General features: G+C 39.2%; 1 protein-coding gene across 1 annotated transcript; it reads left to right on the forward strand.

Annotated features, from left to right (window-relative positions):
• The first annotated feature begins 5,131 nt into the window (after window positions 1-5,131).
• Window positions 5,132-7,819, forward strand: LOC146330279 (perforin-1-like). Its single transcript, XM_084713606.1, has 2 exons — window positions 5,132-6,259; window positions 6,444-7,819. Exons 1-2 carry the CDS (start codon window positions 5,727-5,729, stop codon window positions 7,597-7,599), a joined length of 1,689 nt encoding a protein of 562 aa, XP_084569732.1. The 5' UTR covers window positions 5,132-5,726; the 3' UTR covers window positions 7,600-7,819.
• The last annotated feature ends 6,306 nt before the right edge of the window (window positions 7,820-14,125 follow it).

Raw genomic sequence — 14,125 nt, forward strand, 5'->3', positions numbered from 1 at the left:
TAAAAGCAAGATATTCAAGTTTAAACAAAGTTAAGTTAGTATTTAGCTGTTGATGTTGAATTTATATGAGAGGTACAAAACAAAAGGGGCATTAAAAACAAACCTGCAGCAAGAATACTGAAAAAAAAACAAAACAGGAAAAATCAGGGGAGAGATACAAGAAAACTGAATGTCAAGACTGAGTTTAACTCTGTGTGTTCTGGGTCTGGATCACAGTGGCAGCAGCCTAAGTGAGGTAGCTCATAATTGAAATGCAAAGAATACTGAAAAGTCAAGGCCTCAAAACCAAGTCTGCATGAGTGAGGCATTAATGAAGGAGACCACAAGGACCTGTAACAACTTTTATGAAGCTACAGAGTTTCACAGCTGAGACAGGCAACTTTGTGCTTCATGAGTTGCAGTTTAATGGCAGACTGGCAAAGCGAAGGCTGCACTTTATGGAAAAAGAAAATCTGAAGGCAGGTGTGAAACAAACTGGAAGAAGCTTCTATGGTTTCATGACACCAAAATTTAGCTTTCTGGACGCACTGAAAACTATGTTACATGTTCCCAGAAACACACCATTTGCTCTGTTAAGCCTGGCAGTGCTGGGTGGATGCTCCTGTGCAAGAGGCCCTGTGAGTTAGTGCCAACACACATAATTACTAGGGGTGTGTATCTCACTGACTGAGATGATTCGATACGTATCTTGATACATGTTCAACGATACAATATATTTCTTCTAATCTTTAAGTGGCCAATGATTCGGTTCGATACAATTCAGCTCTGTCACGATACGATATGATACAATACGACACGATGCAATACAAGACAATGCAGTGTGTCAGTCTTTACATTTTGATTCAATTAATGCTACATTTGTAGAGCGCTGTTAGTTGCAAAAAATCCTGATAGTTTTACTAAATATAGTGACAGTAGAGACAGAGAAGGAGACATTACAGTGATGTTAACATCTTATTATGAGTCTCATGTGTAAATGAGATAAATGAGAAACTTTAAAACTGTTTAAAATATCAGTATTTCTGCAGTAAGATGATCTGCTGCTCTGTTTCATATGAAGAGTGCTGTGGTTTTGATTAGTGTGGAGGAACAGTGAAGTGTTACCTGCTCTCACAGTGACATGACGTCTCTGTGGGTCAGACTCGTGTCTCTGTTCTCTGCTGTCTGACACCTTTTGCATAAATGATCTGCAGCAGTGTTTCTCATCTTTCTTAGAAAACCCAAACTTATTCTACACTTGAGCGTTATGAAAGTTTGGTGGTGCGACGTGGTACAATGTCACTTCTGTCGCTGTTTCAGCACCATCTGTTTTAAGTAAAACAAGAGGAGACACAGAAGAGGGAGGAGGGAGCGCTTGTTTTTGTGATCGCGGCAGCGGGCGTCCAGTGAGAGCGGTGCAGGCAGAGACAGAGAGAGAAGAAAGGAGGAAAGTTAACAGTGGCAGCTCCTTGATGCCAAAATTGTATGTATGCACATCCTAATGAGATGTATTGATACACTAGTGCTGCATCGATTTGTTTCCGATTCATGTTAAGCTTTTTACTGATGCAGGCCGTCTGAACCGATGCACTCATATCTTACACATTAAAGTCCGATGCATCAGACGCATGAGTGAATCGTTACACCCCTAATAATTACATTTAAAAAATGAAAGAAAAGTCCAGGTGGATACTTTTTATACACAGTTGGATCAGGACCAAAAATGAAAACAGGTACTGTCAAGGAGTAGAGACCTTCAGTTGAACTTACTCGCTCAACCATTTGGAACTTGATGACTACTGCATACTGGCATTCTGCAACCTGTGAAACACTACTGATTAACACTGTATGAACATAAATGTTATTCTCACATCAGACTGTCAGCTGTGCAACAAGTTTGGAGAGCCACAGTTTCACATTTCCACCTAAGTGTCAACAGAACGGAACAAACAGGATGTTAGTGAACTGATGGTGAGGTGAGTGTTGTTCGTGTGAACTGTCACTCCATTTGGATCGGTCATTCGTAGTCGTTTCTGTACAAATAGAGAAAAGATTTTTTTTTTTTTAACACGGCCATTACTAAAGTGTTGTTTGTCACACAACATATTCTCACTGATAGCTGAAACTGTGAGAAAGTCACTATTTAACTTCTCAGTAGATCAAAACATAGTTGATTCTTCCATTACACATTATTCACTTATGCTGTAGTGGGACCCTAGAGCCTGACCCAGCATGCTGAACTGATGGTTGAAGCATCACCTGTCAAACACAAGGTCAAAACACATACACAATCTTGGAGAGTCACAGGTTACATGCAACAGAATGACATAAAAAAAGGTAACTGTATTCTACTATACTTACAGATTAAAAAAAAGACTACAGATTACATTACAGTTACATTTATTAAAGATCAGGATTAGTAGTAGGATTACAATTTACATCCATGCACAGTGCACACAGTTACCAATTCATAATCATGACCTTTTTGTCTGTAAAATAATCAAGCAATAAATAAATTGCACACAACAAAGGAAAGGACTGCTGGAAACTAATAAACCAAACAACGGACATAAAACACTGCAATGAATAATCTATTATTAATCGACTAATAGATAAATCTGCATCTATTTTGAGAATCAATTAATCAGTCCAAGTCATTTTTTAATTAAAAAAGTCCAAATTATTTGATTTCAGCTTCTTAAATATGAATATTTACCATTTTCCACCATTTTTTGACATTTTATGGAACAAATAACTAAGTGATTAATAGAGAAAACGGTCAACAGATAAATTGATGAGGAAAGCAATCATTAAAGGAAAGACTTGAAAAACAGGTGGACATGTGGAGCACATGGACGTACGCCCGTGTGCTCCACATCTTTGGACCTATTTTTCAAGGGACACAATTGTGACAGGATTAATTAATTAATTAATTAATTGTTTTGAGTATTTTCTTTTAAATAGAAGGAATCAAAATTATCTGATGTCAGCTAACACAAAGGGCCCTATCTTACACCCGGCGCAAAGCCGTTGTACTGCTGGCGCAAGTGCTTTTGCTATCTTACACCAGCGTAAGTGACATTTTTACCATTTCTGCAAGATAACAAATACACTTGCGCTGCGTCTGTGCAGCTGTGGGTGAGAGGTCTAAACATGGAGGCAAAACGAAGGTGTGGCCCGGCATGTTTGCTATCCTGTACTCGGCACATTGTGTTAATAATAATAATAATCTTTATTTATAGAGCACTTTTCAAAATTCACATTACAAAGTGCTTCACAAAGGCAACAAAATAAAACAGACAGGATCAAGCATCACACAACAGCTAAAACAGATAAAATAAAATGGTACAGAGCAAAAATAGGAAGGTAAAAACATTTTTAGGAAAACATAAAATTAGGAAAGGCTCTCCGATAAAAGTATGTCTTAAGAAGAGATTTAAAGGAGATCATTGACTCGGCTGACCTAACTTCCTCAGGCAGATTGTTCCAGAGCTTTGGGGCCCTGACTGAAAAGGCCCTGTCCCTTTTAGTTTTCAGCTGGGCATGAGGAACAGACAAGAGACCACGGTTACAGATCAGCTAGGTGGAGGACCCAAAAGCAGATGACACAAGACAGACAACACAAGACAAGACAAGACAAGACAAAACCATGACACATTGGAGTAAAAACTGCTTGCACTTTCGACCAGCCAAAACCTGCTTGTAGTGCAAAGTTTGTGGTCTTTCAACACAAGATAGCACCTGGTGTGTTGGGCCGAAACACACACATCTTCACGATCACAAAACACCTTCATTTATGTTCATTTTTCTTCCTCACACAGGAGTGTGGATCAGTAAAGTGTTATTTGAACAGATTTTCTATCAGCAGTAAAGTGTAAATATTTAAGTTAAAAGTGTGTGCGTGTGTCTTGCACTTGACTGAGGTGCACACACATCTCCACAATCACAGAACACCTTTCATTTATGTTAAACAGTCATGCATGGGTGCGTCTTTGAAATTAAACTCACTAATAAGGAAAAAGAAATTATTTTATAATTATAAAGTCTAATAAATCTAAAGAGACCTGCAAAGTGCACATGGGACTTGATCACAGTTGTCAGATTGTCTTTATCAGATGAGTCAACATGACAGCTGGAGCAGCTGTAGTGTTTGTGTCTGCATGTTTGTTGTGATCCAGAAAATCAAGGATTAAACAATTATGATCTATAACATACAAAATGTACAAGACACTATATTTGACCGCATGAATCCGGCCCGATCCGGAGAGAAAAAGGTATGTATGCTCCTGTCAGAGCCGGTTATATCCCTGCGTAATTTTGCACACTTTAAACTGATTGTTTCGCAGCAGGTCAGAGGAGCGAAGATGAAAGGAGGAGATGAGGATTAGGTGGGAGAGGAGAAGAAGGAGGAGCAGGGACAGCTGCATAACTGCTCCTCCGCCTGGCTCAGGTGGGCCAGTGTACATTATATTGTATATTTAATGTATATTTTTGAAATGCTTTCTCACTTATGACAATACACCCATTCACTGGAGCGGACTGAAGTGTTTCTGGGGAACAGGCCTTGCTGTCCAAAAGCACAATTTTATAACTTTATTCACTGCTTATGGTGAAACTAGATCATATTTTATGGAGAAAATATTTTCTGGTCTCCCCTCTGATGTCCTGCAGCTGCTTAGCTTCAGCTCCCAGTGATTTGATTACAGAGTTTCCTGATTTACAGATAACTTTAGTTTACTAACTGTAACTGTTAGCTGTTAGTGGGCCACAGAACTGGGCTCAGCAGCCCCCAAATTAACACTACCGGTCACTGGGACAATCACAGCCTTCAAGATCATTTACCAAGTTACCTGATGGAATGATAGCTTTACTTGTTGCTTAAGTAAGTTGGCTAACTGTGCCATTAGTTTGGTCAGCTGTGACTAAACCCCAGGGTACCGGGTGCCAAACCCAGCAAGAAAACTACATTGGACCTGCAGTCTATTCTCTGTGCTTAAATTAGCCGAATAGACCTCTAGTCTTTTAGACTTCAAGACTTCAGTTTGGTCTGGGACTCATTTTGTCAAACTTCTGCAACATGGCATCCTCATAGAATTATAAGGCTCAGCCTTGCTACAACTAGGTTTAAATCAGGCTTAAATTCTACATCAACATGCATAACACAGAAAAAAGTAGTTGCTTTCATCTACATTTACGGAGAAAGGAAAATGAAGAAAAGTCGATTTTATGTTTTACAGGACAATAGCACATTGAATACTTTTAACATTTATGCTACAGATGTTTTAACCAGCCTCCTAACCAGCTACATTTTCAATTATATTCTTTTAGTTTTTTAAGCATACAAAAAACCCGTATGTAATCTTCTCACGCTATCATGGTGCAAAGTAAGTGAAAATGTAAATAAATAAAGTCAGTCAAATAAGACACTTGTCAGAACTGAATAGATTAGAACTGAATAGATTAGATTGTCAGTACAGGCTCCACCTCCATCTCATCATCACTACAATAAAAGTCAGACCTTTAAAGTCGCTAACCAGACCTCGCTGCCGACAGTCAAGATAAGGTCAGACACCTGAGTCTCTTCATCTCTGTTATCAGCACTTTCTTCTTCTTCACAGTTGTTCAAAATCTATCTATATCTATTTATACTGTACTTCTAAAGTTTTAAACAAAGCATTGTTTAACAATTTTGCATTGTTTAAATGCCCATGCCTTTACCTTGATTGCTTTTCATTTCTCTCATACAGATGGCAAGGCTGTGGCATCTCATGTTCCTGTGTTGGGCATGGAGTCCTCTGTGTCTGCCATCCAGTGTACGCTTCACTGGTACACCAGAGGAGTGTAAAGCGGCTCGCTTTGTTCCTGGTTACAATCTGGGTGGAGAAGGCTTCGACATCGTCACAATGGAGCGGAAAGGTGCCTATGTCATCGACACTGAAACATGGAAGCTTGGCAATGGCACTTGCCGGCTCTACAGAAACAGCAACATGAATGGAGAGAAGCAGAAGGTCCCAGTTTCTGTGGTGGACTGGAGAAACCTCCCCAAGTGTAGTTTGAAGGTCTCTGGTACACTCTTTGATTCGGTCGAAACTCTTGTCAATGATTCCACATCCTCCGTATCCAATGATTGGAAGATTGGCCTTAAAATCTCTTTACCATCCTTTTCTCTTGGTATTGGCCTTGGAGGTTCCCACTCCAGACAGGCTACCTTTGGCATGCAAAAGTCAAAACAAGACCGCTACTCCTTTACTCAACAGTCTATCAACTGTAACCTCTACAGGTGAGTATATGGACAGATACTTGTCTTTGCATACTTAACTCTGAATTTAAATGCTTTGTTTTACAGTGCTGTGGCCAGTTACAATAATGCCAGCAATTTAACATAAAACAACACAAACAGTGATGCAGATCAAATGTGTCTGTAACAGATTGCAATTAATTTGTACATTTCCTGTTCTTCACAGCTACAGACTGGCAACAAAACCTCCACTGAGTCATGACTTTGAATCAGCAGTGAACTCCCTTCCTCCATATTCAATGAAGACCGCACCATTATATCACGGTCTGATTGACACATATGGCACACATTACATCACACAGGTATCTCTAGGAGGGGAGATAAAAGCAACCACTTCTATCAAGACCTGCGCGGCGACCATGAACGGCCTCTCAGCAACAGAAGTCAGTGACTGTTTGTCAGTTGAGGCCTCGGCTACCTTTGCAAATAGCGCCAGTGTTGAGGCCATGACCAAACACTGTCAGGAAAAGAAGAAGAACTTAGGCTATGGCCAAAGTTTCAGCAGCACGTTTAATGAGCGTAACACAGAGGTCATTGGTGGGAGTATCAACGGTGCTGACATCCTCTTTGAACAATCAAATCCCTCTGTCTACAACAACTGGCTTGACTCACTGAAAATCACTCCTGATGTGGTCCGATACAACTTAAAGCCCCTGCACACCATACTGCCAGGTGGTCATCCTGCCGTGGCCGGACTGAAGCAAGAGGTGGAGGAGCACATCAAGAAAAATGCAGTTTTGAGAAAATGCTCAGAAAGCTGTAAGATTGGACATAGATCTAGCAAAAGAGATCCTTGTGCTTGTGTTTGCAACAGTAATCAGAATATCAAGTCAAACTGCTGTCCCGCTGGGAAAGGTCTCGCTACATTGAAGGTCTTCAGCCTCTATGCACGTGGTCTGTACGGTGATACGTGTACGCAGACAGATGGTTCAGTTGAGGTTAGATATGGTGATCAGACTAAGCGCACTGCCATTATCACAAACAATGACAATCCTGTATGGCGTGAGAATTTTCAGTTTGGAGAAATAGCCATCAACATGAGAGACAAACTTACATTCACTGTTTATGATGAGGATACTTACTGGAACAGTGATCTTCTTGGCGAGTGTTCATTTGATCTGCGTCAGGGAAAGGTGTCAGACAGTTGCATGTTCAAACATGGTACCTTCTTCTTTTCCTACATAGTTGAGTGTGCACCAAGTCTTGGTGGTCATCGGTGTCAGGACTACATACCAAGCCCAATGAGTCCCGCTCTGGCCAAGATCTTCCACACCAGAAACGGCATCCTTCTTGGAGAAACTGTGGAGCAGTTTGATAAATAAGTCAGTCAGTAAGGTTGAGGCTTATCCATTGATATGATACATGTCGATGAGATCTTTACACTGTTACTCTTATCTTCCTTTCTTTGACTTTTGCTTGCAAAAAAATTACACATTACTAATTTCTCAAATCTGATCCACTTTGTGAGAAAGTTGCCTTTTTTCCTGCTTGTTTTTTTTTTATTAGTAACAAAATCTGCCAATAAAGCATCAACAAAGACAACACAGCTGTCTGTCTGATTTTGTATATTAAAAATGTAATTTGAGGGTTTATGTGTAACACTGAAATGTATTCTCATAAACAGACTGTCCAGACACAGCCTACACAAAAATATCAGAGGGGCAGGCTCTATTCAGAATTTGACACAACATTTAAAAGCACATATTTTTAATCTCACCTTTCTACCTTTCTGTGTCTATCTCTTGGTGTCCCACAGGCTATTTATAAACAACCTTGTATGCTGTTATTAATGACAGTCTATACCTTAAATGTCCCTTAATCCCTTAATGTCCCTAAAATAACTTTATTTTTCAGATTTTCCCCTAAAATGTATTTTTTTTAGCCGATCTATCAAATTGCCTGATTTTTAATCATTATTTTTTCAGTTTTTATTCCTTTCAAAACATGTAACATATGAAAGGTGCTATATAATTCAGTTTATCATTATTAAATATATGTGCAATGAAATAAATTTAGTTATAAAGTAAATAATAACTTTTATCCTGCATTATCAAATGCTGTTGAGTTTTTGTGTACAGTAATATGAACAGTCAAGGTCTTCCCTGCTGTAGGCTGAGATGTAGAGGAATAATTTTGATCACTAAACAAGTATAAGTTCAAATGTCCCTTCCTTTACACTAATCACAACATGTACAGTACAGACCAAATACTGTTTCCTGAGGTCATGCACTACATGGGCTTTTGTCCTTCTACTGGTTATTAAAGTTGAGAAGTAAGGGACTAAAACAGATCCTATAGTCAGCAGTGAAATTCAATATAAAATGTCTTCTAATCAACACATTATCATGGTGACACAGCTGAATCTAAAGGGAATGCACATTAAAGTCAGAGGAATCATTTAATGTGTGTGTGTGAGGAACTGAAACTCACAAACACAGGAAGAGAAAGGCATCTGCTGGGTAAAGAGCAGGTGTGATACACAAGAAAAACTAATCAAATCAAGACAGACAAAATACAGAATATAGAGTATTCTTGTGGAACATGCCATGCCACAATCCTAAATTTAGGAGCGATTTATATAAACTAAGACTAATAAAATGACGTGTTGCAAATAGCTGGTGCTTTTTATTATTTACTCTCTCATTATGTCCCATAGCTAATTGTCTGAGGAGCAGACAGTAACCTCTGTGCTGCTGACTTTGAACAAGATTTCATGTGTTAGGGTTGGAGGCGGGACAATTCATTTGGTTACGTGTGTCATCAGATGGGTTATCAAAGCTGCTGTCACTGTACACAGCATGCATTTAAAGTGTGCACAGTGTGTTGTCCTTCGGTTGACAGACATAAAAAATACTGCTGAAGGTATGAAGTTGTGCAGCTCTATAAGATAGTGTTAACTGTAAACATGCTATGCTGCCTGCATATGACAAACATACAACCATTCATATATGCACACTTAAACAGGAAAACTACCTCTGCCATGACATGTAATTAAAATGTGTGTTGCTTGAGTAAAATCAAGTGTGTAATCAAGTCAAATCAAATTTATTCTATATAGCCCAGTATTACAAATCACAATTTGCCTCCTTCACAGCCTATAGTGTACAATCACTTACTGTTAGAAACGAGAAGCTACTCACTGCATCAGTTAGGGTTAAAAAAAAAACTTGTTGTCTGCTGAAACTTATTAATTACTGCAGTAATTATCCAAGGAAGGCTCTAACCTTGTTGCCTAGGTAAATCCAGGTGGTGACCAGGCAGTGTATTTGACTTATTCTGGTTGCCTCTACCTGAGAATCAGTCAATGGCACCATCTCCTGGACAAACTGGGAGTCGATTACAGTTTTTTACATTTGGTGACTCACGTCTCTATAGTGAGTTCACTTTCTCAAAACTGTTTACACAGTTCTCTTTACTGACATGCTAATCTAACAGCCAAAATGCACAAATACAAACAAAACACTTCATACACATCTGAGAATTGACTCTTGAATGACAACATTTCAGTCAGGAGAGTCTTTCTTCTGAGTGAACAAATATTCTTATTTACATGTGCATAAAACGTGAGAAACATGACGTCTTTGTCAATTACACCCCATCGTAGTATAAATAACATACATATAAAATATATTTTAAGGGGGTGATGAAGTCAAATTGTTTTTTGAATGTGAATGAATGAAGTGTAAGGATGGTCTTCCTGTTTTAACTTATGCTGAGCTTCATTTCTCTCAGTAATTTCTCAACAGTAAGACTAACTAAACTAAGATTTCATTACAGTATAAATAAGGGCACTTCTTTCAGTTCACGATTCATGTATGTTCACACAGTGTGACAGAAGTCAGTGTGGACTGAACTGTGGATCACTAAACTATTTTCTTGCTCACACTTAATCACAATAAAAAAGTATAAACACCTACTGAGGAAAGTGAAGCAGAATCCAGGACATTTAATTGTTTAATTTTATAGTAATGAATGTAACATTTCACTTCTCTCATTCAAGTCACAGAGTGATTTACCGCCCTTGGTGTCACTTTTCCTTCTACCTGGGGTGTCACAGTTCTGCAGGCCCAGTTTCCCTTGCTCAGTCCCCTATTCTCCCAGCTTCCCTCCTGTCCCTCTGCCTCAGTAGTTTTCCACTCTACCTGCCGGCTACTCCCAGTCAGCCCAGTATATATACATCTCCAGCACACTCACTCCTCACTAGATTGTTTTTCAGCATTCTAAGCAAAATTCTCCAGCACTATGTCTTGGACTGTTTTGCTGTTGCCAACCCTGCCTGTCTCTAATTAATCTGCCTTGTCTGAAACCTGATAATTCACCACAGCTTTCTGTCCCTGACCATTAGACCTGCCTCAGTGTTCCTGGTTTTTGTCTGTGCGTCCCCCTGGCTACTTGGTGTCCTGTCTGGCATTATAGTGTGAGTTTCTGTGTTTCTTCTTGTTTTCCCTTGGAGAGAATCTACTCACCTCACCAGTGGAACCCTGATTCTCTGTCTGCTTCCTGCTGGAGTGTTTTGCTTGGACTCTGTATTTACCTGGTTTCTACTCCCCTGCCTAGCGCTGGTCTCCCTTCTGCTCATCCCACATCGGTCCCTCTGTTTCATCCACCTGCTCACCTGGTTCTGGACCCTCTGCCTTGTCGATCATGTCTCCAGCCTGCCTGCCTCTCTCAAGTACCGTCACTCTCTGATGAACTGAAGAGTGTTGGTTACTGAGCTCACACCCCTTTTCATGGTCCTGTTTCAGGTTGGTTCGGCCCCTGAGCCCCTTTTTCCCATCTGCCTAAGTTCCTCTTTGCCTGTGTTTGAATAGAAGTTATTACCAATGATTCCTGTTGTATTGTGTGCTGCATTTGGGTCCAGAACACACCTGTGACATGGGAGAAAATTACATACATTCTTCATGTCTCACTTGTAACAGCTTTATGGCTGCTGGGGAAAAAAGTAACGTGACATTTATTTTCTCTATATTCTGCTGCAGGCCCAAACACTATTCATTCATCAATCCATTCATTTTTTTGTGTCCAGTTTATCACTGAGCGGATGAGAGAGAAGGGGTTGGAGGTGTAACACAATAAGTTTATAGAAGAACAAATTATGACCTCAACAATGAACATTGAGTTAAATAAATCAGCACCTCTAATTTTTGCCAGTTTCACAGAAACAAAACAGGATTTATTGCAAGTCTTTATCTCAAGTACAGTAGATGTATGTAGCCCTGTCTAATGTAAATAAGTTAATAAGTGGAGTAAATAAATACATAACAAGTTCTTTCTATATATATAAAAAAATGCTTATGAGTTCAGTTTGGAAGAAGAAACTATATATATAAATATATAAATATAAATATATATATATATATATATATATATATAAACATTCATAAGTGAAGACAGTACTTAAAATGTGTTTATGTTTATGATATTATGTGTTTGGTTAAAATGTGCAAGCCATTGGTGTTTTATTTGTCAATCATCACTGTATAGGTTGTTTATTGGTCGTCTGCTCTTTTGTCTGAGTTGTCGGGGGGGGGGGGACTTGGAGGAAGCAGGTTAGATCACGGCAGAGACAGGAGAGGCCGAGAGAGCACCAGAGAAAAAACGACTTGCGTAGTGTTGGAAAAACCGGAGTATTTCTGTTACCTGTACAAACCGAAGTATAACGGTGTACAGAAGGTACATGCTTATTTGTGTGTGGTAATTACGGACTGTATTACTGCTAATGTTATAAAGTAAATGCTAAACGTGATTAGCGATTAGCTAGCATGCAGCTGGTATTTACACAGTGTTTGCTGTAGTAGCCTCACGTTACTCATGTTTACCTGTGTGTGTACGGGTTATTGTGTGAATTCGGACTGATTTCATCATAGTGCATAGAAATTTATCAGTGAGTAAAGGATGTAAATGTATGTTGTCAGAGCAGACCGGACCAGGAAGCCCTCCTTTGACCTTTTTCCCCCTCTGAGCCGCAGAGATCGGTTATCTGTGGGAGCTGCGTGCGTAGCAGTAGCTGAGTCCCAGTCTCCATTCCTCCTCTCCATTCCCCTCCATCTTCATCAGTAAAACCCCTCATTCAGCCTTCTTCTCCACACACACCCCTCACATTAACCCAAGAGGAAAGTGAGTACTAAAACAAAACTCAGTGCACGTGCATTTGTTTATTTTATGTTTGCTTGGAAAAGCGAAGCGGTCATCAGTTTTGGACCTCACCGCACGCCAGCATCAATTCAGGCCTGCAATGTTTCATTTTCAAGACTTTTTTTTAATTTTAGCGGATTTTAGCAGAGCTCATACAGTATTTGGGTACTGACTGTGGTTTATTGAGTGGTACTGTGCATTGAATGAAAGACCTGTGATTTTCATGTGAGTGTCATTTACATTTTGTTAATACAGTGGTTTTATTTTAAAGAGTACTGTGTGTGGGTGTGTAATTAAAGTCAGTGTTCAGGGTTAAGCTACATAAAGCAAAGGTACAAGACTAATGTAAGTTCATGGTGTTTCCTTAGTGGATTTTTCGTATGTTATTTCATTAATCTACTAAGTGGAGGCACCAACAGAGTGTGTACTTACCTTATTTGTGAGATAAAGTACATCTATTCATAGTTAATACATAGGATAATACGGCACCACCAAACATTAAAATCCAGGACCCAGAGCCCGCCCAGAGTGATACCTTCAACTCAGGTAATTTATTCTTAATCACTGGGGTAGGGTGCTACATGTACCTAATAAATTGGGTTGGAACTGGATGGAGTCAGTGGTGGAGAGGAGGATAAAGGACAAGATAAAAGCCATCCAAATGGGCAGCTTATTTACATCATCTCGCCTAAGTGCAGAATGGAGTGCTTCAGGTGGTCATTTGTGCCCACTGCTATCAGACTATACAACACCAGTGGACACCAAAAACTGTCATCATACTGACATAATACCAGTGTAGCCAAGGTGGGAGATGGGATTAGTTTTTAGGTTGCCAACAATGCCACCTGAATTACTACACTGAAGAAGTCACACAAGTTCTAATACACTTAAGACCAGCAGATGTGATTCCCAATAATTGTAAACAATGTTTATTTACCACTTTTGGTGCAGACACAAACAGTTAACTTGAAGTCTTACATATGCTGTAGGCTACTTTGTTGACTTTGCTGCTACTAATCACACCATTGTGTCATTTTTCTTGAGATGTTATTACAATATTAGTTCAAGTACAATACTAGCTGTTGGGACTGAATGTGTAACACTGTCAATATTTTGCACTTAAAGCAATATTGAAATGAATGCTGAAAAAGTAGAAGCACTTTCGCCTTACTGCAGTATTACTAAACTACAAATAAATCTACTAGCATTAAAAATGCTCATCTAAAAGTACAAACAATTTTGCTGAAAAATCACTCAGTTACTTTTTAATCATTGATGTTTGGACTCACTGGCTGGGTGGAGCCCTTCTGTGTGGAGTTTGCATATTCTCCCCATGCTCCAGATAATAGTCTCTATTTTATTCTATTCTTATTTTTTATGTACTTTTAATTATTTATTCTCTTGATGTTTCTCTATTTATCTGTACTTACTCTGTCCTTGTGCCCCCCAGTTTCCCAGGAAATTAGGATGTTATCTTATTGTAGCTTAATCACAACGCTGTGAAATATTTTAGATTTTATCACTGCAAGTTTTTTCCTTCTCTAGGTTTATGTTTATTTTTTTTTTTAAAAATGCACTTGCTAAAAAACATTAAGATGTTCTCACAAGACCCCAGCTTCCTCTTTTGGCTTCACACCTTAACAGGGTGTGATAGGCATGCAGAGAGTTGAATATAAAGTATGTGAAAGTCATATTAGCGAACAAGACTCCTCC

The sequence above is a fragment of the Lutjanus erythropterus genome, chromosome 3 (assembly GCF_056507025.1).
Source record: "Lutjanus erythropterus isolate fLutEry1 chromosome 3, fLutEry1.hap2, whole genome shotgun sequence".
Lineage (NCBI taxonomy): Eukaryota > Metazoa > Chordata > Actinopteri > Lutjaniformes > Lutjanidae > Lutjanus > Lutjanus erythropterus.

Bases quoted from the DNA above. Each gene is read 5' to 3' on its own strand.
- LOC146330279 (XM_084713606.1), top strand. From the start codon at position 5,727: ATGGCAAGGCTGTGGCATCTCATGTTCCTGTGTTGGGCATGGAGTCCT. The intron at 6,260-6,443 runs GTGAGTATATGG...TGTTCTTCACAG, and splicing joins ATCAACTGTAACCTCTACAG to CTACAGACTGGCAACAAAAC.